We start from the raw sequence: 25410 nt of genomic DNA, 5'->3' as shown, positions 1-25410 counted from the left end.
CTGTGTCCGATTCCTGAACATTAATTGGGAGGCTATTCCATAACTTTGAGGCTTTGTTAGAAAAAGCTCTTCCCCAGCTATAGTGTTCATAATACGTGGTACTGATAAACATACTGACTAACATCTAATCTCTTATGTCCTGCACACATTGCTCAACTTTAGCTTTAGTAAGCTGTTTTTTCTCATCTGGTTTTGCTGTGACATATAACTGTGTGTCGCCAGCATAACAATGAAAACTAATAAAAGCAGTGGGCCTAAAACAGAATCATGTGGAACACCAGACTCCACTTTAGAACATGTAGAATGGTCACCATTTAAATCCACAAACTGATAACGATGGGTCAAATAGGATCTGAGCCAGGGGAGGGCTGTACCCTTAATTCCGACTACATTTTCTAATCTGTGAAGGAGAATACTATAATCACTGGTGTCAAAAGCTGCACTGTGGTCAAGTAACACAAGTATAGTGATGTAACCCTGATCAGAGGCCACTAGGAGGTCATTTACTACTTTAACGAGTGCTGTCTCTGTGCTGTGATGCGGCCTAAATCCTGACTGATACAGTTTATGTATGCCATTTCTATGTAGATATGAGCATAGCTGCTCCGCTACTATCTTTTCCAGGATCTTAGAGATAAAGGGGAGGTTTGATACCGGCCTATTGGAAAGCTGACAGGGGTCGAGGTCAGGTTTGTTAATTAGCGGTTTAATAACTGCTAATTTAAAGGATTGGGAACATAACCAATGCTGAGTGAATAGTTAATTATTTTCAACAGGGGTTCTGTTATTGCTGACATCATTTATCTGCTTGAGAAAATGTGTCGGTATAGGATATAATACACGGGTTGATGATTTTGAAGAAGAGATGAGTGAAATTAGTTCATTCTCTTCAAGGGGAGTAAAGTATTCTAGGTTCTGATGTGGTGTGGTTAGTTTATCGTCTGTATCACTTAAATTTTTTTTGTTTTCTTATTGAAAAAGTTCATGAAGTCCTCACTACTGTATGTTGTTGTGGAGATTTCTGCAGTGGTCCTATTTCTAGTTAATTTGGCTACAGCATTAAATAAGAATCTAGGATTATTTTTGTTATTTTCTATAAGAGTGGAGAGATATGTTGATCTAGCTACACTAAGAGCTTTTCTATAGTTCAGGATGCTCTCCTTCCATGCTATTTGAAATACTAACAATTTAGTTTGACGCCATTTACGTTCTAATTTCCGAGCGGTCTGTTTTAAAGTGCGCGTGTGATCGTTATACCAGGGAGCAAGTTTCTTATCTCTAATAATTTTTCTTTTAACTGGAGCTACATTATCTAAGGTATAACGGACCGTCGACTCTAAATATTCAGTCGCCTGATCGAGTTCTGTGGGGTCAGACGACGATCCAATCAAATTTAATAACTCTGGGAGATTACTGATAAAACTCTGTGTGGTATTTTATGTGAATGTACGTTTAGTACGGTAGCGCGGCGCTGTGCGTACATTATTACTATGACGCACTTTAATTGAGACAGGATAGTGATCTGATATAACTTCAGACAGTGGAATTGTGGTTATATTTCTTATACTTAATCCGAAGAATATTATTAAATAAAAAAAGTGTGACCTGCTTTATGAGTGGGTCCTACTACACACTGATTTACTCCTACTGAGTCCAGTATGGACATAAATGCTGTTCTCGGAGGGTCTTCTGGATTCTCAAAATAAATATTTAAATCTCCAGCAATTAACACTTTGTCTACAGAAATGACTTGAGAGGAAATCTGCAAATTCCCAAAGAAACTCAGAGTACTGACTCTAATTGTCTAATGACAATTAGTGGAATCGACTGAGCTGACTTAATATTTGTAGCTACACTTATGTTACTATAAATAACTTCAAATGCATTCAATTTGTGTCCATGTTTTTTGTACGATAGACAGATTATCATTGTAAATAACTGCGACGCCTCCTCCTCTACTACTTAGCCGTGGCTGGTGTATGTAGCTGTATCCAGGAGGACTAGCTTAATTTAAAACATGTTTATTCCAGATTTCTGTTAAACAGAGTATATCAAACTCCTGATCCATAATAATTTCATTAACAATAACTGCTTTTAATGAGAGAGATCTAATATTTAACCATTATTTCTTATGGGAAATATGTTTGGTTTACGAGTGTTTTGGAATACAAGCCCGGTTCTAGAACAAATTATGCTCGTAAGGTTTCACCGTATTAGCTATACCACAAAAAGTGAAAGCAGCACCTTCCCAATTGGGATGGACACCGTCCCGCCCTAACAGGCCAGCTTTCAAAGTCTCTGATGTACGGACATCTAGAGGAAGTTCATTCCACCACCTAGGTGCTAGAACAGAAAAGAGCCTGGATGAATGCCGCTCTTGATCCCTGAGAGATGGTGGAATGAGGCGAGCAGTGCTGGAGGATCGGAGGGAACGTGGTGCAGTGCGTGGTGTAATTAGCGCAGAGAGGTAAGTGGGTGCTGGGCCATTTTTAGCTTTGTAGGCAAGCATCAGTGTTTTGAATTTGATGCGGGCAGCTACAGGAAGCCAGTGCAGGGAGCGGAGGAGTGGGGTGGTGTGGGAGAACTTGGGAAGGTTAAAAACGAGACGTGCTGCTGCATTTTGGATCAGTTGCAGAGGACGAATCGAGGACAGAGGCAGGCCTGCCAGGAGTGAGTTGCAGTAGTCCAGTCTTGAAACAAGCAAATGACTACTTCATCGGACATCGCCTCCGCTAATTTAAACACCTCTGTAAAGTTACCCTTGCTAACCTCCTACTGACGAAGGCGTATATTGTTTGCTCCAGCATGTACCACTATCTTAGAGAACCTATGCTGTCCTAGAGCCCTAAGATTACCTGCTATGTCCGCTGCTCTGGCTCCCGGGATACACCTAACCACCGCTGGCACCCCTAAAGGCCTAGCTAATTTCACGTGCCTCAGTATAGAGTCTCCTATAACCAGAGCTCTTTCAGGAGGTGTGCTCCGGTGGGCTAGCCTTAGCATTAGCTTTGGCTGAATGAGTATGCCACAGAGTCGTCACCCACTCGCCCCACTGTGAGGGCTCTAGTGCCGTAGTCGGGGGCTGGTTATCTCCGCCTGCGGCACCCAGACTTTCCGCTACAGGAATACCACTGATCTTGCGCTCTCTAACACTCTCTAAAGTCAGAGTGCTCACTAACACACACCTATCACAATAAAGAAACCTATCACTAACAAATAAAGTTATCGCTAATGGCGGAGGAAGAATGTCTAAACATCCTGCTCTCTACAAACTGAACAAGCTAACATCATCACCTTTAGCTTGCTCATTATGCATAAATTTAAAATATATATCTAGATTTCTGTTGCTTTCTGATAAAAATAAAATACACTGGCTATATTATTATCAAATAGATAGGTTGTGGAAGTTTTCTGCAAAACTCTGTCACCAAACATTTGCTTGTTCTCTTTGGCTTTCCTACAGAGGACGAGTCCAAATCTCTTTCTCGCCAGCTCAGCTCAAATGACTTTCTCGCCAGCTCAGAATGTGAACAAAAGAAACAGGAAGAGAATGAGGAAGAGAGCAGTGCTGAACAGGACATTGAGGAGGCAGCAACAGAAGAGGAGGAGCCTGAAGAGGAAGAGCCTGTAGAGGGAGAGGAGGAGCCTACAACAGAAATGGATGAGCCTACAACAGAAGTGGACGAGCCAGATAGCAATACTGTAGAATTAGAAGACAGTAAAATCTTGAGTGATAAAGAACGTCAGAATGAAGACATGAATGAAAAGGATAACTGCTCGGCATCTAGTATCTCATCATCCAGCAGCACTCTGGAAAGGGAGACAGGTAAGGGAGGAAGATATTGTATTTACATGTGACAGGTGGGCAGAGAGACAAGTAAGAGAGGACAGATATTTAGAGATATGTGAAAAAAATTCAAATTTTATTTGTCACATACACAGTCATACACAGTACGATATGCAGTAAAATGCGTAATTCTTCGCATATCCCAGCTTCTTGTTGGTAGGCGGGGGTCAGAGACAAAAAGATTGACAATTGATGGAGAAAAGACAGATGATGATTATGATTTCAGTGATACAATTTTTATATGCATATAAAATACTAAATAAAAATATTACATATTTAGCAATGTTAAGATATTATTATTGTCATTACTATTTCAGGTCCGAGCAGTGACCAATGTAGAGACATCCTAAATAGCAAACTCTTTATGCTGGACATGCTCTACTCACAGAGCCTGAAACCTGGTGAGGAAGAAGAGGAAGATGAAGCAGAGCTTGAAAAGGAAGCTGGTACTCAGGAAAATGAAAGTGTGGTGGCTCTAGTGGTGGATGAGTCTAACACAACAGAGGAAAAAAGCATTGAGAAGAAGTCTCAGAGTGGAACAGTGCGAGCTTTTGCTGAACGTTATGGAGACCTTGTCAAAGGGCTAAGCTCACCTCCAATCGAAATGTACGAAGAGCAGAAATCCCTCCCTCTCCCACCAGCTCCACCCCCTAAAAAAGAGTGTGACCAGATGTGGGATCAACTAATGGTGAAGCCCCGTGAGCTGCGCATCAGAGATATGGACTTTACCGATTTAGGTGATGAGGATGATGAGGATGTTCTGGTTTCAGGAGATTTGATTGGGTCAGGAGCTCTGGCTCCACCCCCACCTCCCCCTCCTCCATGCCCCTTCATCATTACCCCTCCTCCACCCCCTCCAGCCTTTGGAGCTGGACCAGCCCCACCTCCTCCCCCTCAGTTGGAATGCCCACTCATCCAGAAGAAGAAGAAGACAATCCGTTTGTTCTGGACTGAGGTGCGGCCAGAGGAGTGGAAGTTTTTAGGACCAAGACGGGGACACCTGTCCCTGTGGTCAAAACTGGAACCAGTGAAACTTGACATGAGCAAACTAGAGACCCTGTTTGAGAGCAAATCCAAAGAAATGAATGTAACCAAGGTAATCATTCTATAAGTGTATTTATGCTATGTCATTTTTCAATTTACAAAATGTACATGTTAAATAAATAATGTTCGTATTTTACTTTTTGAATTTGGACAAAATTGGAGAATGTTAATGTTTCATGAGGAAATTTGGTGTTTGATGGGAGGATGTTGGTTTTTAACATAGGATGGGGGTGTTTGATAAGAAATGTTGGTATTTAATTGTGGATGTAGGTATTTGATGAGAAACTTGAGACTTGATATAGAATGTTGTTGTCTGATGATAAATTTTGGGATGTTGAATGTTGCAGAATGTTTAATTTTTTTTGACAATGTTGGTGTTTGATTGTGCAAGTTGATTTGAGAATGGTTTATGTTCATACTTGAGTATGTGTTTCAAAATAGTATTTTAAAAAGATGTTAATATGCATTGAGTGTTCGATTCCCACCTCATGTCTGTGTGTGTGGAGTTTGCATGTTCTTCTTGGGTTTTCCTCCAGATACTTCAGTTTCCGCCAACAGATAAGCATATTAGGCTAACTGACATTTCCAAATTGTCTGTAGTGAGTGTTTGCATGGATTGGCACACTGTCCAGGGTGTACCCTGCCTTATACCCCCTGGGATAGGCTCCAGGCCTCCCGTGACCCCGTAGAGTGAGTGTGAGTGAGTGAGTGAGTGAGCGAACGAGCACTTTATTTTTTTATGACCAAAATGGTCATAATGGCCATGTGTTAATTTTAATTTTAATTTTGTAAGGCTGCTTTGAGACAATGGCCATTGTTAAAAGCGCTATATAAATAAAATGTAATTGTTGTTTGATTATGCTTACTTAGAATAGTTTTTTATGTTTTTTGTAATGTTTTCACACTTATCTTGTGTTTGTTAGAAAACTGCAGTGGAAGGTAAAAGGCAAGAGATCATTGTCCTGGACTCCAAGCGCAGTAACGCCATAAACATTGGGCTCACTGTGCTTCCTCCTCCACGAACCATCAAATCTGCCATTCTCAATTTTGATGAATACGCACTCAACAAGGAGGGGATTGAGGTGAAGAGTCACAGTGGAGTGCACACACAATCACATTTACTGTTTTATGGTGAACTATACACCATATAGAGTATGCTTACCAATATTGCTCCTTGTGCCAATCATGTAGAAACTCCTGACGATGGTTCCTACCGAAGAGGAAAAGCAGAGGATTCAGGAAGCTCACATGTTGAATCCTGATATTCCTTTGGGCAGTGCTGAGTCTTTCCTACTTACTTTGTCCTCTATCAGTGAACTCTGTGCTCGCCTCCACCTTTGGGCCTTCAAAATGGACTATGAAACCATGGAGAAGGTGTGTGTGGGGTGGAGGCTGAGTTCGGATTTTGGCATTGCCTATGAGGGTCTTGCTGATGACGCTGGCTCAGTCTATTAAATCTACAAAGTTGATTGAATGTTTAATTGCCAGTGGTGTTTTCTGTTTTCTCAGGAAGTGGCAGAGCCTTTACAGGACTTGAAGGAGGGCATGGAGCAGATAGAGAAGAATAGGACATTCCGCTATATCCTCTCAGTCGTGCTCGGTATTGGGAACTTCCTCAATGGATCTAAAGTAGGGTTTTATACTTTTATACTCTATGTCGTATAGACCCAGTGTTCATTTACTTGGATTTACTCAATACTAAATTACCTGGATTGGGGAATTTGTGTCTGTGTGTAGGCTAAAGGTTTTGAGCTGAGTTACCTGGAGAAGATTCCAGAAGTAAAGGACACGGTCCATAAACAGTCTCTGCTTCACCATGTTTGCTCTGCAGTAGTGGAAAACTTCACAGATAGCACAGACCTTTACTCAGAGATTGGTGCCATTACACGCTCTGCTAAGGTACACACACATATGCATGTATAGACACAATCAGCAACCTGCTGAAGGTTTAATATCTTCCTTCTGAGTCCTTTAAAATGAGAATCAGAGCACTAATTTTTGTTAGAAGGATGTCATTTGGTAGAACAGGATCAGAAACTTGTGGAAAAAAGATTAGCTGAGACTGGAAATAGCTGCAAAAGTAAGGCAACTGGAGAGTCTGAAATCCATTCAATTCAATTTCATTTGTATAGCGCTTTTAACAATTGTCATTGTCCCAAAACAGCTTTACACAATCAAAAGAATTATTAAAGTTTGTATGGAATTTGAATGTGTATGAATCAAAAACAGGAACCAGACTCAACAGGAAACCCATACTCATCTGGGTGAAACAGAGAGCAGGAATTGATCTGCATTCATACTGTGTGTTAGTTGGCAGGCAGTTCAGGATAACAGTTGATGTTAATTGATGTTAATATGGAGTCCAGGTAGTTATTGAAAACTCAGATAGACTTGTATGAAGTTCCAGTACTGAACTATCGAACGGTCAAGTCCTCAGAGAAACAGTTGCCAACACCAGTCGAGGCCCGAACCGTCTTCTAGGTAGAGGGTACCATCCCCAGACACGAGACGCATCCCAAATAGACACACGGGGCATCCATGTGACGAGATCTCCAACCAGAAGTGGGGCACCAGGATGGGTCAGACAGGTCCGGAGGGCAGAGGGAGTCTGGATCACTGGCAGCTCGGGAACGACATGTGTAGCTCAACAGAGAGAGGGAAGGAAAGAGAAGGGGAGAGAGGGAAGAGAAAGAGCAGGAGAGAGAGCAGAAGAGAAGAGATAACAGTTAGGTCTGGTCACAGTTATATAATGTATAATGTAAATTTACTGTAGAGTGCAAGCAGAGACTCCAGCAGGACTAACTATGACAGCATAACTACATTTACATTTAGGCATTTGGCAGACGCTCTTATCCAGAGCGACTTATTTATTTATTTTTTTTATACATCTCATTAGTTGAGGGTTAAGGGCCTTGCTCAAGGGCCCAACAGTGGCAACTTGGTGGTTGTGGGGTTTGAACCTGGGATCTTCCGAAACATAGTCCAATGCCTTAACCACTAAGCTACCCCTGGCCCTAAAAGGGAGAGCCAGAAGGAAACACAGACATGAGGGCTCCCTGAGATGTAAAGCAAACAATCACCTCACTGTCAACGAACCTGAGTGATCAGTGAAAGTGGGGAGGACAGCATCTAAACATACCAGTTCACCATAATACTCTACGTCCATGAGTGCCCCAGATCTGCTCCTTAACCCAAGACAAATCTATTTATAAAAATGCTTGATTAAATAAATAGGTTTTTAGCCTAGACTTTAACACTGAGACTCGAACACTATTTGAAAGACTATTCCATAACTTTGGGGCTTTGTAAGAAAAAGCTTTGCCCCAGCTGTAGTTTTCTTAATACGCGGTACTGATAAGCAGCCTGCATCCTTTGATCAAAGTAGGCGTGGTGGATCATAAGACACTAGCAGTTCACTCAGATACTGCGGTGTGAGACCATTTAATGCTTTATATCAAGTTCAAGTTCAAGTAGGCTTTATTGTCATTACAACCATATACAGTTAGTACACAGTGAAACGAAACAACGTTCCTCCAGGACCAAGGTGCTACATGCAACATAAATTTACAACATAAATTAACATAGACACTAAACTAGCTAACCAAGAGGCTTAGTTAGCTGCCTAGCAGAGACAGGACAGAGAGACCTAACATAAATTACAACATAAATAAAAAAAAACTAACTAGCTAAGTATAACATTTTTATAGACAACATAAAGTGCACATGCAAATGTGCAAACAAGAGCAACAACAAAGTGACAGTGCGCAACCACGACATAACAGACTTAAAATATGGTGTTGAGGTAGTGGGTAAACATAAACATTCCTTAAAACAGCAGCAAGAATAAACATTCCTTAAAACAGCAGCAAGAAATTGAGGAATTAGTGCAAAAAGTAGTCCAGTAATGATCATTGTGCAAAAGAGATAAACAGTGAAGCATTTACAGGTTGGTGTGTACGATAATTTGGTGATGTAGGTCAGTGTGTCTGCACTTGTGTTGATTAGTCAGTCCAGTCCCAATATTTTGAGGTAATTGAGTTAAGCTGTGTGATAATGTGCGTGTGTGTGTGTGTGTGTGTTTATCAATTCAGTCCCTTTTTGTTGAGGAGACGGATGGCTTGCAGAAAAAAGCTGTTGCACAGTCTGGATGTGTGTGCCCGAATGCTTCGGTACCTTTTTCCAGATGGCAGGAGTGTGAAGTGTGTGTGAGAGGGGTGTGTCCGATCAGCCACAATGCTGGTGGCTTTGCGGATGCAGCGTGTGGTGTAGATGTCTTCAATAGAGGGGAGAGAGACCCCGATGATCTTCTCCGCTGTCCTCACTATCTGCTGTAGGGTTTTGCGGTCCGATATGGCACAATTCCCAAACCAGACAGTGATGCAGCTGCTCAGGATGCTCTCGATAGTTCCTCTATAGAAGATGGTCAGGATCGGTGGTGGAAGCTGGGCCTTCCTCAGTCTTCTCAGAAAGAAGAGACGCTGTTGGGCTTTCTTGTGCAGGGAGCTGGTGTTGAGGGACCAGCTGAGGTCCTTCTCCAGGTGGACACGCAGGAATTTGGTGTTTTCGACAATCTCCACAGAGGAGACGTTAATGCTCAGCGGAGAATGGTCACCTCGTGTCCTCCTGAAGTCAAAAACCATCTCCTTTGTCTTGTCAACATTCAGAGACAGGTTGTTGTTGTTACACCAGTCCGTTAGCCTCTGCACTTCCTTTCTGTACGCTGACTCGTCGTTCTTGCTAATGAGACCCACCACGGTCGTGTCATCAGCGAACTTAATGATGTGGTTCGAACTGTGTGTTGCTACACAGTCGTGAGTCAGCAGTGTGAACAACAGGGGACTGAGCACACAGCCTTGTGGGGCCTCAGTGCTCAGTGTGGTGGTGCCGGAGGTGCAGTTCCCGAACCGTACTGACTGAGGCCTACCAGTCAGAAAGTCCAAGATCCAGTTGCAGAGGGAGGTGTTCAGGCCCAACAGGTTCAGCTTCCCAATAAGTTGTTGGGGGATGATAGTGTTGAATGCTGAGCTGAAATCTATGTACAGCATTCGAACATATGTGTTCTTCTTGTCCAAGTGTGTGAGGGCAAGATGTAGTGTAGTGGAGATGGTGTTGTCCATTGAGCGGTTAGGACGGTACGCAAATTGCAGTGGGTATAGTGAGGAGGGCAGCAGGGTCTTGATGTGTCTCATGCTAAGCCGCTCAAAGCACTTCATGATGGTGGGTGTAAGTGCAACGGGACGGTAGTCATTGAGACGGGACACAGTAGACTTCTTGGGCACGGGGACGATGGTGGTGGCCTTGAAGCACGTGGGAACGACGTCGCTGCTCAGAGAGATGTTGAAGATGTCGGTGAGAACATCTGCCAGCTGTTCAGCACATTCTCTGAGCACACTGCCTGAAATGTTGTCTGGTTCAGCAGCTTTACATGGGTTGACTCTGCGTAGAGTTTTCCTCACCTCAGCTGTAGTGAGACACAGCACCTGGTCGTTCGGAGGAGGGGTGGTCTTTCTCGCCGCCACGTTGTTCTGCCTGTCAAACCGAGCGTAGAAGTTGTTCAGCGCATCTTGGAGGGAGCCGTCACTGTCACAGGCAGGTGATGCCGTCCTGTAGCTTGTGATGACTTGTAAGCCCTGCCACATGCGCCGTGTGTCGCCGGTGTCTCTGAAGTGGTTGTGGATTCTCTGGGCGTGTGCGCGCTTCGCCTCTCTGATTGCCCGAGAAAGTTTGGCCCTTGCTGTTCTGAGGGCCACTTTGTCTCCCGCTTTGAAGGCAGAGTCTCTGGTCCTCAGAAGTGCACGCACTTCCGCAGTAATCCACGGTTTCTGGTTGGGTCGTTAGATGATGTTCTTGGAGACAGTGACGTCATCGGTGCACTTGTTAATGTAGCTGGTCACTGATGACGTGTACTCCTCCAAGTCAGTGAAGTTGCCGTAAATTGCAGCCTCCCTAAACATGTTCCAGTCAGTGCTTTCGAAATAGTCCTGAAGAGCAGAGATGGCTCCTGCTGGCCAGGTTTTCACCTGCTTCAGAATCGGTTTTGAGGGCCTGACGAGTGGTCTGTATGCTGGAATTAGCATAACAGAGATGTGGTCTGAGTAGCCGAGGTGGGGGCGGGGCTCTGCCCGATATGCGCCGGGGATGTTTGTGTAAACAAGATCCAGCGTGTTTTCCCCTCTTGCTGCAAAGTTCACATACTGGATCTAGGAAGCACTGACTTGAGATTTGCATGGTTGAAATCTCCAGCAACAATAAACAGTCCATCCGGGTGTGTATTTTGCAGTTCACTGATCTTTGTATACAGTTCCCATAGCGCTTCCTTAGCATTAGCGCTAGGTGGAATGTACACTTCGATAATGAAAACAGTGGTGAATTCCCATGGTAAATAAAAAGGTCTGCATCTAACAGTCACAAACTCAACTAGCAATGAGCAATAACTAGAAACTAGCACAGAGTTCTTGCACCATTTCGTGTTGATGTAAACACAAAAGCCGCCACCGCGAGTCTTACCGCACAGAGCTGCATTTCTGTCGGCGCGAAAAGAGGCAAGCCCATCTAGCTGAATAGCGGCGTCCGGTACTCTGTCGCTGAGCCATGTTTCCGTGAAAACAAAGACACAGCAGTCTCTAACCTCACGCTGTGTAGCCTGCTGTAGTCGGATGTAGTCCAGTTTATTGTCCAGGGAGCAGACATTAGATAAGATGATAGACGGGAGAGCCAGCCGGCTAGGGTTTGTTTTTAGCCTAGCACAGACTCCCGCCCGCTTGCCGCGCTTCCGCTTCCTCGCACACCGCTTCCGATGACCCTTCCTCCGGCCTCCGGCATCAGGCAACGCCGAGGCTTCGAGGCCTGGTTCACGCAGCAAGCCGAGGTTGCGTAGCTTTTCCCGCAGCTCATCGTGGATATCATTAACCGGGTTATTTAGGTTGAAAAGTGTCTGGCTGTTGTATGTACAGACACCAGTTGCGACGATATCCATACACATAGTAAAATAAACGCGCTACACACAAAACGTAAAAAATTTAGCACCATTTTGGCTCCGGAGCGGCCTCTGCGTGCTACTGCCGCGCCGCCATCTTGGATCCACAGTATCCAAAAGTTATTATATGTTAAAAGTAGTATTTTAAAATCAATGCGAAATTTCACAGGGAGCCAATGAAGTGAAGATAAGATAGGTGTGATGTGCTCGTATCTTCTGGTTCTAGTAAGAACTCTCGCTGCTATCAGAGAGGTAGCGTTCCGGAGATGGGGATTCAGGAATAGCAGAGTAGGCAATCAGGAAAGAAAATAAATGAAATTAGTTTCATTTCATGTCAGTACCCACTTTGTCTTGTTAATGATAGTGGTGAATTTGGAGTTTATCCTGAAACACTGGGTCAGAAGTAGGGATATACACCAGGTACAAAAATGCAGTGCACTCAGATAACCATTGTACACCATGCACACATTTACACACATACACATAAAGATGATTTAGTGTAGCAAATTTACCAACAGGCTGGTTTATGAGAAGATGAAAGGGAACAAGTAAAACAACATTTGGTATCCCGAGGTGTAGTGTTGCAGTGAGCCATAATACAGAAAATTTCTATCAATGGTTTCCTATCATGTTGCTAGGGTAAAAAGTGACTAGAGGAACTAGATCATTTCAGAAGATGGGGTATGTGTATGGACTGAGTGATAAGAGGGAAAGGAGACTGGGTGAGATGGGAAATAAAGACCTTAACTTGTACCAGTTGTGATGGTGCGTGGTCACCAGTATAGATAGTGGTAGAAGAATGGCTTTCTTCAGGAAATGCCACCTCAGGTACTAGTGGATCTGAGAAGAAGATATGCTGGTCATTATAGAAAATAATTTATTATTGACTGTCTTTCTATAAAAAGTGGAATAGAAAATTAACATTAACCATCTAAACACCTTCAACCAATCAAATACACTGCTGTTCTACAGGTGGACTTTGACTTACTCCAAGAGAATCTGGCACAGATGGAGCACCGCTGCAAAGCATCATGGGAAAATTTGAAGCTGATCGCCAAGCACGAGATGAAACCAACACTTAAGCAGAAGTTGACTGACTTCTTGAAGGATTGTGCAGAGAGGATTATCATCCTGAAGACTGTCCATCACCGCATTATCAATCGGTAACACACACACACACACATATAATGTATTTTTGCACAGCATTGTGCATAGTACACATGTGTTACAGCTAAGTTAAGCTTTTTTTATTTGTCACATATACATTACAGCACAGTGAAATTCCTTCTTCACATATCCCAGCGTAACTGGGGTCAGAGCGCAGGGTCAGTCATAATACAGCGTTAGGGTTAATGGCCCAACAGTGGCAACCTGGTGGAGCTGGGGCTCAAACCGCCGACCTTCCGATTAGTAACTCAGTGCTTTAGCCCTCTGAGCTACCACTGCCACTACACTTTGAGCATAAGGATTTAAAATACTTTTGGATGTAGTTGGAATGAATTTTGTGAATTGTAATGTTTTTTTCTTGCAGGTTCCATGGTTTCCTCCTGTTTCTCGGTCACCCACTATTTGGAATTCGTGAGATCAGCATTAATCGGGTCTGCAAAATTGTTAGTGAATTTGCACTGGAGTACCGAACCACTCGGGAGAGAATACTCCAGCAAAAACAGAAACGAGCTGACCATCGTGAGAGGAACAGAACACGTGGAAAAATGATCATGGACATCAATGCTGTGGTGAGTGACCGTAATCTGACTATCCTGTTACCTTGGCTGTATTTTTACATCCATAATATTTGGCAGACACTATTATCCAGAGCTACTTACAATTTTTATTTCATTTATACACCTGAGCAGTTAAGGGGTTAAGGGCCTTTCTCAAGGGCCCAACAAGGGAAACATCTCGGGTTACTTTGCTGTACAGAACAACTGGGTGCATGGTCGAGAACGGAACTTTCGGAAGATAGTTCGGGTGAGGATGCAAAATAGCTTTGCCTAGCCCAGGGGCAAAGTCTAGGCAGGATGGGAAGACTGACAAAGCCTGCAGATCTCCAATTCTCTTCAAGGAAGTAGTGGCCATAAGAAAAACCATCTTAAGGGTCAGAAGCCTGACAGGCGCTGACTTTATTGGTTCGAAAGGGGTGTCAATCAGACCTTCAAGCACAATTGCTAAGTCCCAAGAAGGGACCATGGCTTTAGTGGGCGGCCTCAACCATTTTGCTCCACGAAGAAAATGGGCAACTAAAGGGTGCTTTCCCACAGAAACCCCATCAGTCAGAACATGGCAAGCCGAAATGGCGGCTACGTACATTCTGAGAGTACTAGGGCATAAGCCCAAGGACAACTTTTCTTGCAGAAACTCCAGCACTGAAACAATTCGGCAGTGGACTGGGTATACATTTTGCCATGCACCAACTTTCAAATACACTCCATTTAAGGGCATAAGTTCTTCTAGTGGAGGGAGCCCTAGCACTAGGGGATGAAATATTGTCCCCTGCGCCTGAGACAAAAGATCCCTCCTCACTGTAAGTACCCATGGTGAGCTGTTGAGAAGAGATATTAGATCTGGGAACCACACTCTGGTCGGCCAACGGGGCGCTATCAATAAGAGGCGTTGACAAACCCTGTTGACAGACCCTCGCCAGGATTCCCAGGAGCAGAGCTATCTGAGGTAATGCATAAAGACATTTCCTCTGGCCACGTGTGGGCCATCGCATCCAGACCCAGGGGAGCTGGAGGAGTCCGAGAGTAATGAAGGGGCCATTGTGCCTTCTCCTGCGAGGCAAAGAGGTCCACCTCTGCCACATAAAATCTCTCCCAAATTTGACTGACTACTTCGAGGTGAAGTTTCCAATCCCCGTGTATCACAGCTTGTCTGGACAGCAAGTCTACTTCCATATTTATATGCCCCGGAATGTAAATCACCCTGAGGGACAGGAACTTAGAGCTAGCTCTCACACTCTACACCGGAAGTGGACGCTGGCGTGTTTTGTTGCCGCTACTTCTATGTAACTTTTAAATGTCTGTTGTTCTACGCTCTTTTGACTTAATTAACTGTGCATTTGCACTCGTCTAAGTGCTTTACCATCAATTCATCTCTGAATCTATTATTATTGTTGTTTTTCGGACTCCTATGTCCGTTTGGGCTAAGCTTAGCCTACTTGTTTGTTTACATCGCCCTGCCGCTCGTCTAAATCTGTTCGTCATAGCTCGCTATGTGGGCCGGAAGGATTTACCTCTGGATTTATTTCTGGACTGTAATAGATTGGATCTGCGTGTCGCTCTTTCACCGTCCGGTGTCAGTCCTTCTCCAGTACTCAGCTACTGATCTCCTTTGGCTCCGTGGTCACCGAGCTCTGGCTCCGCCGGCAGTGCTGCTCCTCCATCCGGACATCGCTCTTCTTCCTCATCGGAGATACATTCACCGTGGATCCCGTCGGAATTATAATTTCGACAACCTCAATGGAACTAAATTATTTTAGTCCACCACTCGCCGCCCTGTTCGAAGTACCGGTCGGTCTATGGACCACAGTGTGTTAGCCAGCCTGGCTAACTCCACTTGCAAACACGACAACATCGCTGCCAACTTCGGTTTGCTTCACATCCACTCGCTTACGAGCAAGGGGCATCTCATCCAGGATCTCCTTCTGGCCGTAAGTTTGACTTTTTTTGCTTGACTGAAACTTGGCAACAGCCAAATGACTTCTCCCAACTGAATGAATGCACACCTCTGGGGTTTGTTTACATCTCTCAACCACGCCTCTCTGGGCGCGGAGGAGGTCTTGCGATAGTTTAGAAATGGAAAGTTTTTCAGTTATCTGTGCCTGATTTTAGCACATTCAAATGTTTGGTGTGTAAACTACTTGGTCCCATTCTGACCATCATTGCTCTAGTTTATCGCCGTCCCAAACCGCATACTGATTTCATCAATGACTTTGCTGCTCTACTTACTCATCTCTCCGCTCTCTCTTCTAACATTATATTGCTGGGGGACTTAAACATCCATATGGACAATTGTGATCTTCCTCTGACTAGAGACTTTTTCTTGTGCCTGGAGAGTTTCGGATTTCTTCAGTATTCGGACTTCCTAACACATACAAAAGGTCATACTTTGGACTTAATCTGCTGTTCTGGCCTCACCCCCTCCAACTGTTTAGCTGATGATTTTCACGTGTCTGATCATTTTCTTCTTTCTTTTAACATTTCTCTTTGCTTGTCTGTAACCAAACCCACACGTTTGATTTAGTTTCGGAAGCTTAAGGATATTAATATTGATACTTTTGTCTTATGCATTAATGATACTTTTATTCCTGATTGTCTGTCCACTCCTGATGCTCTCTCGTAGTGCTCCCTGGTTTATCACTGAACTTCGGTCTATGAAAGCCAAAGGTCGCCAGCCTGAGCGTCTTTTCCGCAAAACTGGTCTTTCTGTTGATAGAGAAATGTTCAAATCCCACCTATTACATTATAAAGAATCTATTTTTAAAACTAAATCTGATTATTACTCTGGTATAATTCGTTCTAATGAAGATAATTCCAAGACATTGTTTTCATTACTCCATAAAATCTTCAACCCCCCCTAAAACTTCCCCCCATATGTACTCAACTGACACTTGTAACTCCTTAATGCTGTTTTTTACTGAGAAAAAACAAATCACTCCCTCTTTAACTCCCATTCTTTGTCTTTCTATTCTTTTTCTTCGCATTACCATTTATTCTCTACTTTCCTCCTCCCTGATGCCTCAGTTATTTCTGACCTCATTCTTAAATCCAAGCCCTCTACCTGTCAGCTGGACAATCTACCTACAGCCCTGGTTAAATCTTGCCTCCCTTCTTTGCTGCCATTTATAACCTTCATTATTCATTCTTCTCTTTCTACTGGAATTGTACCTTCACTTTTTAAAACTGCTGCTGTTTCTCCCATACTCAAAAAACCCAATCTAGATCCCAATGATTACTGTATAATAATCTCCGCCCAATCTCTAACCTTCCCTTTATCTCAAAAATTCTTGAAAAAAACTGTTGCTGCTCAACTTCACACCCACTTAACACCCACTTAACCAATAAAGTCTTGGTTTAGCCACAATTTCCTTAAATTGAATACGGATAAAACAGAAATTCTTTTTCATCGGTACCCAGTCCTTACTATCCAAAGTCAACAGTTTTACCCTCACAATTGACAGCTCATCAGTTTCTCCATTCGATCAAGTTAAGAGTTTGGGTGTCATCCTCGATAGCTCATTATCATTTCAATCTCACATCAACAATATTACTCGCTGTGCATACTTCCATCTGCGCAATATTAATCGTCTTCGCCCCTCTCTCTCCACCCATTCTACTTCTACCCTTGTTCACAGTTTGGTGTCATCTCGTATTGACTACTACAATTCTCTTCTCTTTGGTCTTCCCCAGAAATCACTTCATAAGTTACAACTTGTCCAAAACTCAGCAGCTCGCATCATTACCAAAACCCCCTCTTTTCATCACGTTACCCCTGTTCTGCAGCAGCTTCACTGGCTTCCAATAAAATACAGAATTGAAATTAAAATAATTTTGCTCACTTTTAAGGTAATCCATGACCTGAACCCTCCTTATCTACTTAATCTACTTCAAATTGTCACTTCCTCTCGTTCTCTTAGATCATCCGCTTCCATTCGCCTGGTCTCACCTTCTGCCCATCTCAGTACTATGGGGAGTAGCGCATTCAGTCGCTCTCCTCCCATTCTATGGAACTCCCTCCCACAAGACATCCGTAACTTAGATTCTCTCTCTCTCTTTAAAACCAGACTCAAAACCTATCTATTCACTAAAGCTTATTCTCCTTGAATTTACTGATTTTTGTACATTCTTGTTTTTTTTTTCGTGTTGTTTGGTTGTTTGTATTTCTCATTTATTTCTTAAGTGTTATGAAAGGCGCTTATAAATAAAATGTATTATTATTATTATTATTTCGAGGCAATTGATGTGCCACACAAGAAGATGACCTCTCCAGATCCCTTGGGCTGGACGGCCATCTAAGACCGGACCCCAGCCTGTGAGGGAAGCGTCTGTCCTTTGCAGCTTGTGACAACAAAATGGACCTAGAGTGGGACCCAGAGTTGAAAAACCGGGGTCTAAACCACATAGAAAAGGGTATGAATCCCCTGGCGCGTAACCCTTATTTGCCTCTATGGATTGGCCCTTGGATGCGGCCAGTCGAGGTGTAATCATTCGACCGCACGTGTTACTACTTCCAGTAACTCTTTATATGCTCAGGCATCTTTAGAGGAGCGCTCTATGGTCGCTATCTCCATTTCCGTTGAAGCAAGAGAGAAAGTCTCTTCTGCCCATTCACAAGAAGCGCCAGAGCGCGCTTGAGAAGTAACTAAAACTTCCTGATCTGGCGAGAGTGTGAGAGAAAGGGGGGATTCCGTCTCATGCGCGTCTGCCAGATCGGCATGTGAACCCCACGAATGCGCCTTAATAGGGAGGAGATTACAGATTACTCTCCCTGGAGCCAGAGGAGAGCATGCTCTTCCCCCAAACACTTAAAACAGGAAGTGTGGAGATTGCCCTCCGAGAGAGATCTGTGAGTTCTGTCACACGGAGGCACGCATCTCTTAACAAACTCTGCCATATTGGTGAGTTATCTAACACTTACTTTCTTCTGTTTGTATATTCGCTTGACAAAACTATGCACACACACTTGCACACACACGCAAACACAATGTGGTCCTTGAAGACAAAAAGATCTTCTTGGGACTTAGCAATTGTATGTGGGGGGAGGGGCAGCCGCCACTAGACAAACGCTGTCACTTTGGGGGAGAGATGCTTTTGCCCTAGCCTACAAGGCGCGTTGTCACACTTCGCTTCTAGGAATCAGGGCCCATTCGATCAGGGGGATTGCCTCATCAATTGCGCTGGCAAGAGGTACCCATTTGCAGCAAGTGTGTGATGCGGCAGGTTGTCTTCTGCGCACACATTTATCAGATTCTATATTTTTGATGTTTATGCTACTCCAGGCTCGCGAGTCGTTGAGCATCCCAAAGTTATGTCTGAGACCTTTTTGACTATTCCGCCAATATATATTTGGCTATATTTGTGCACACGCAACACAACCCTGGGGGTTCAGACACTTGCAGTGCGGTGGCATTGGTATTCTTGTTCCCATAGCGTTTTCACACAGCATCGAGTGTAGCTTTTGAAAGGGAACGTCTCGGGTTACTTTGAGGTAACCCTGTTCCCTGAAAAAGTGGGAACGAGATGCTGTGCTCCAATGCCGCACTGCTGGCGTGACTGGACGTCCTTTCAGACAAAAAAATTTACCTGAGGATGTTTCTGGTTCACTCCTATTTATAACCTGCAGGTGCACCTTATTCAATTCAATTCAATTCAATTTAATTTGTATAGCGCTTTTAACGATTTACATCATCACAAAGCAGCTTTACACAATCAAAAGAATTAAGTTTGTATGAAATGTGAATGTGTATGAATCAAAATTATATGATTGTCCCTGATGAGCAAGCCTAGGACGACGGCGACAGTGGCAAGAAAAAACTCCCTGAGATGGTAATAGGAAGAAACCTTGAGAGGAACCAGACTCAACAGGGAACCCATCCTCATCTGGGTGAAAACAGATAGCAGGGATTGATGTGCATAATAATATGCGAGACTGGAAGTTCAGTATAAGAGGAGATGTGTAAGATTAAAGTCTAGTTTGTTCCTGGAGGCTTAGGTGGACTGTGAGAAATTCCAGTCCTGAACTATTGAGCGACTGAAGTCACAGGTCCTCAAAGAAGAGCTGTCTGCATCAGTCGAGGACAGGACCACCTTCATGGAAAAGTTGAACCACCACACGCATTCCAGGCAAACCACATGGGGCATCCATGTGATGAGATCTCCAACCAGAAGCAGGACTCCAGGATGAGTTAAAGAGGTCCAGCGGGCAGAGGGGGTCTGGATCACTGGCAGCTCAGGAGCGACATGTATAGCTCGACAGAGAGATAGGTAGAGGAACAAGGAGAGACGGAGAGAGAGAGAGAGGATAAAGCAGAAAAGGAGAGAGCAAAAGAGATGGAGAAATAACAGTTAGGTATGGTCACAGTCGAACAATGTAATATTTAGTGCAGAGTGCAAGCAGAGACTCCGGCAGGACTAACTATGACCATAACTAAAAAGGGAGAGCCAAAAGGAAACACAGACATGAGGGCTCCCTGAGATGTAAAGCAACCAATCACCTCACCGTCAACAAACCTGAGTGATCAATAAAAGTGGGGAAGACAGCATCTAAACATACCAGTTCACCTAATACTCTACGTCCATGAGTCCCCCAGATCTGCTCCTTTACCTAAGGCAAATCTATTTATAAAAATGCTTGGCTAAATAAATAGGTTTTTAGCCTGGACTTAAACACTGAGACTGTGTCTGAGTCCCGAACACTATTTGGAAGACTATTCCATAACTTTGGGGCTTTGTAAGAAAAAGCTCTGCCCCCTGCTGTAGTTTTCATAATACGCGGTACTGACAAGCAGCCTGCATCCTTTGATCGAAGTAGGCGTGGCGGATTGTAAGACACTAGCAGTTCACTCAGATACTGCGGCGCGAGACCATTTAATGCTTTATACGTCAAGAATAGTAGTTTAAAATCGATGCGAAATTTCACAGGAAGCCAATGCAATGTGGATAAGATAGGGGTGATGTGCTCATATCTTCTGGTTCGAGTGAGGACTCTCGCTGCTGCATTCTGGACTAATTGAAGCTTGTTTAAGCACCTTGCTGAACAACCAGACAGTAAGGCATTACAATAGTCCAACCTAGAGGTGATAAAACCTTCCTAGCTAGAAAATGGTTCTGGCCTTGACTGGTGTTGGCAACTGTTTCTGTGGGGACTTGACAGTTCGATAGTTCAGGACTGGAACTTCCTACAAGTCTACCTGGGTCTTCAATAACTACCTGGACTCCATATTAACATTAATTAACATCACCTATTATAGCTGAACTGCCTCAAACCCTACACACTGTATAAATGCAGATCATTTACTGCTTTCTGTTTCACCCAAATGAGGATGGGTTCCCTGTTGAGTCTGGTTCCTCTCAAGGTTTCTTCCTATTACCATCTCAGGGAGTTTTTCCTTGCCACTGTCGCCCTCGGCTTGCTCACCAGGGACAAACTGACCATTTTGATTCATACAAATTCACATTTCATACAAACTGAAATAATTCTATTGACTGTGTTAAGCTGCTTTGCGGCAATGTAAATTGCTAAAAGCGCTAGACAAATAAAATTGAATGGAATTGAATTGAATAAAAGCATGAACTAGTTTTTCTGCATCGTTTAGCGACAATAAATTTCTTATCCTGGCAATATTTCTGAGGTGAAAGAATCCTATCCTGGTAATATTATCTACATGAGCTTCAAATGAAAGGCTGGAATCAATAATCACACCAAGGTCTTTCACTGTTGCATTTGATGGAACAGAAAGGCCATCTAAAGTTACGGTGTGATCTAAAATTTTACTCCTAGCTGTATGCGGTCCTATCACTAGAACTTCTGTCTTATCCGGATTTAGCAGAAGGAAGTTAATTAGCATTTAATTTCTTATGTCCTGCACACATTGCTCAATTTTAGTAAGCTGGTTTTTCTCATCTGGTTTTGCTGAAACGTCTACTTGTGTGTCATCAGCATAACAATGAAAACTAATACCATGTTTACGAATTATGTTGCCTAGAGGAAGCATGTAAAGGGAAAAAAGCAGTGGGCCTAAAACAGAACCCTGTGGAACACTAAACTCAACTTGAGAACATGAGGAATGGTCACCATCTAAATCTACAAACTGATAACGATCAGTCAAATAGGATCTGAACCATAAGAGGGCCGTTCCCTTAATTCCTACTACATTTTCTAATCTGTGAAGAAGAATACTATGATCAATAGTGTCAAAAGCTGCACTGAGCTCGAGTAACACAAGTATAGTGACACAACCCTGATCAGAGGCCACTAGGAGGTCATTTACTACTTTAACGAGTGCTGTCTCTGTGCTGTGATGAGGTGCTTATCAGATGACGTCACCTGACTGAGGTTATATAAGCCAAAATTTGGCGTGTTTAATACACACATGCTTCACCACCGGTTGCACAAAGAGATAGCTCCATAGCTCCCATGCAGCATTGAGTGTAGCTTTTGAAAGGGAACTTGGTGGTGGCGGTGGGGCTTGAACCTGCTACCTAACAATGCCTTAACCACTACGCTATCCCCGCCCTAGTGGTGTTTTATAGTGGTTATAATTGTTACTGACTGAAAGAGGTACGGAAACATAGTAATAGTAAGCAATTTTCAGTATGTGACGGTTGTGTATTTGCATACAATAAAATATAAACCATAAAAACTTAACACGTATATCAAAAGTTAAAACATAGACATAATGTTTGACTGATTTGCTTAAACCAATCAGAAAGCTGTAGTTTTTTCAACATCCAGGATTCATGTGTATCAGATCTGTTTCTTATTCAGTTCTTACTTCCTGTACCTCTCCTCTGCTCTGTAGACTGATGAAGAAGAACAGAGTGGGGTATGATAGTGTGTATATGTTTCTGTGTGCATGTATAAGCACTGTGTCTGCAATATACAGCAACCAGGCTGTGTGTGTTTAAATTTAATTAACTCCTTAACACTTATTAACTCCAGTGACTCCCAGAAATGGTTTAGTGTTCATCTGAGTTTTTCTAAGGATATATGATGTGCATGTCCTCAGTGAGTAACTTGCTGTCTATGTGGATGATCCTGGATTAGAATTAGAATTTGTATGCATTTTTCTAACAGCCAAAATATCTTACAGTAGTATTTCCCACATCCATAACTCTACTAAACCCTTATTGTTCCTTATGCAAAATGTGCCAGTATCTGGCCTACTTTCAAACACACATTATCTTTGACATGTCTTTGCCATCTAATTTATGGTATACAAAAGTCCTTACTCTACCAGTGTGTTTAGACATCAAATAATCCAGTTCTCAAACCTGCACATTTCAATGTTTTCTCAGCTCCCTGAATACATGATTTAACTAATCAGCAAATTAATAGTTTATTCTGAATTGAAATGGGCATGATCAAGCACTGTAGGACCAGTGTTCCTCCAGGACCATGGTTGAGAACCACTATTGCACTAATCTATGCAAAAGAATTCAGTTTAGAGAAATCCATTTCCAAAGGCAGTTTGTTTATTTTAGCTGATATGGAATCCCACTCACTTTTGCCCTATTATGCCTAATAATAATAATAATAATAATAATAATGATAATAATAATAATGCGTTTTATTTATACTGCACTTTATATTTGAAGCAAATCTCAAAGTGCTACAAATTATTTTAAGACTCCTAATATTCCTAATATCATGCAGTATTAAATCCTAACACATCGTTTTGCTCCCTGCATTAATGCGGTCTACTTCACTGTGTTTTGTCACTTATGTTTTCTAATATACAGGCAGGTCATGAAAGCGGAAACAGCTGCAGCAGTAGTGCCCCTAGTGTAGGAAAAAATGAAGGGCAGGGACTGAACCATGAGGAAAAAGCAGCAGAGCATGAAAATATGAAAGCAGTACTGAATAGAAACCAACAGGGTGGCAGCACTGAGATGTGTGGAGTACCAGGACTACGCACAAGGACAAGGGCGAGACCCATCAGAAGTAAGAAACCTATACATGCACCATAGTGAGACAAATGCTCACGATATAATAAATGTTAACCATTTCTGAGATACAGATGAAACGGTTGAAAGATATTAGTGGAATATTTGGGGTGGAGCAAAAAAAGGTATATATGGTAGAGGTAGGGAAAGATTCTGAGATGCAAATAACACAGGTAGGGTAAGAATCTGACATATGGAGGGTAGGAGTCGGGTAAGAGTCTGAGACACTGGGGGAGCCGGGAAAAATCTTACAGAACTTTTAAGACTTCTTTTTAATTATGGCCACAAGAGTGAGATATGTGTTACATGATTGTGTTACATCCAGGTCGTCCTGCATTAACAACAGCAAATGAAGATGCAATGACTGACGATGCAGCTGATGAGATCATGGAGCGAATAGTACGTTCAGCTACACAGAATTCACAATATCGCACACAACCGCGTGAACGGAGACGGGCGCGCGGCAACCGTAAATCATGTAAGTTAAAATGTACCTACCTACCACAACAATTTGCACATAAACATTTGTCAGTATGAGCCAAAAGGGAGCAGCAATAAAGTCTCATTCTACATTTTCTGTTCTGTCTGTCGCTTATTCTCTCTTTCTCTCTTAGTGAGGAGAACATTAAAGAATGATTTGACCCCAGAGGAGGCGCAAGCCCTGGATTTAGAAGCATCTGTGATGCAGGTGTAAAGACATCATCTATCTTTGCCCAAACACACACACACACACACACACACACACACACACACACACTCACTCACTCACTCACTCACTCACTCACTCACTCACTCACACACACACACACACACACACACACACACACACACACACACACTTAACACCACTGTAGATATGGAGCCATATTAAATTGCAGTAGTCTTTTAGGCTTTGCATCTTGGCATCTGTTTTTGAGTTCGGGGTTGCAAAGCTTTTTATGCTTCACATTTTTTGTGTGTTGTTTTTGTAGAGTCATTCATTTCTGAGTGTAAAATTAGCGTACCTGCTTTAGCAGTTTTTTGCAGGTTGTATCGTGTGGTACGGTTTGGTTAAGAATCACTGTAAGGGTCTAACTTTTTTTTTCTTTTGTAATGATGGATTGACTGACGTCATTAAGTAAATGCAGAAAAGTTTGGTAAAAATATGATAAAAATTACAATTACAGTATTCCTTTGAATTATTACTTTGTGTAATACACCATGATTTAGCAACTCTTTGCTGATGTTTTTGTCATGGAGGTGTTTATCACAGGGGTTTTGTTTATTTTTCATTTTAAAGAAAAACATGCCTTGTAAACACTAGAAAATGTGCAGTTTTAAAACTCAGGTAAAATACTTAAACGAATGAGTGGGGTTTAGATGGGGGAAGGGGAGGATGGGACATTTTTTTTTTAAGTATTTAAACAGCCTTGTTTTACTCTCTGCAGTACAGCGGGTCAAACGTTTTGAGAATTACACAAATATTAATGAAGTCTTCTGCTTCAGTGTTTTTAGATCTTTTTTATTGTCGGCATGACACAGGACTACAGGACTGATAGTGACACTCAGCTTTTCTTCTCCAGACCAGCTTTTTTTTTTCCAGATGCGTCTTTGCTGCCCTACTTGAAATGTATGAAGGTGAGTGCTAACATCAGCAACAAAGCCACTTTTCTTCAGGAAAAACTCCAGGAACCGACTGATATTTTGCACATGGTACAGGGATTGGACTTCAATTATTTGGGTCATCTGGAAAAAAAGCTGGCCTGGAGAAGGAAAAGTGAGCGTCACAATCGGTCCTGTAGTCCTGTGTCAGTGCCAACAGTAAAGTTTTGCCTAAGAACACAGCCATGAGTAAGGAACAGCACAAAAACATCCTCTAAGAGCAACTTCTCCCAACC

General features: G+C 42.9%; 1 protein-coding gene across 1 annotated transcript in view; it reads left to right on the top strand.

The window, feature by feature from the left end:
• Positions 1-24281, top strand: part of fhod3a (formin homology 2 domain containing 3a) — a 44991-nt gene extending 20710 nt beyond the window's left edge. Inside the window, exons 17-28 of the mRNA XM_053513656.1 lie at positions 3464-3826; positions 4165-4943; positions 5815-5973; positions 6083-6265; positions 6401-6520; positions 6629-6790; positions 12840-13030; positions 13399-13603; positions 22390-22413; positions 23330-23531; positions 23859-24011; positions 24148-24281. Of these exons, the coding sequence (XP_053369631.1) occupies positions 3464-3826; positions 4165-4943; positions 5815-5973; positions 6083-6265; positions 6401-6520; positions 6629-6790; positions 12840-13030; positions 13399-13603; positions 22390-22413; positions 23330-23531; positions 23859-24011; positions 24148-24227 (2621 nt within the window). The 3' untranslated portion in view covers positions 24228-24281. The remainder of the gene's footprint in view (positions 1-3463; positions 3827-4164; positions 4944-5814; positions 5974-6082; positions 6266-6400; positions 6521-6628; positions 6791-12839; positions 13031-13398; positions 13604-22389; positions 22414-23329; positions 23532-23858; positions 24012-24147) is intronic.
• Positions 24282-25410: the final 1129 nt, after the last annotated feature.

Source organism: Clarias gariepinus, chromosome 2 (assembly GCF_024256425.1).
Source record: "Clarias gariepinus isolate MV-2021 ecotype Netherlands chromosome 2, CGAR_prim_01v2, whole genome shotgun sequence".
Classification (NCBI taxonomy): Eukaryota; Metazoa; Chordata; class Actinopteri; order Siluriformes; family Clariidae; genus Clarias; species Clarias gariepinus.
Note: the sequence above shows the minus strand (reverse complement) of the source record. Positions and strands in the feature narration are given on the sequence as shown.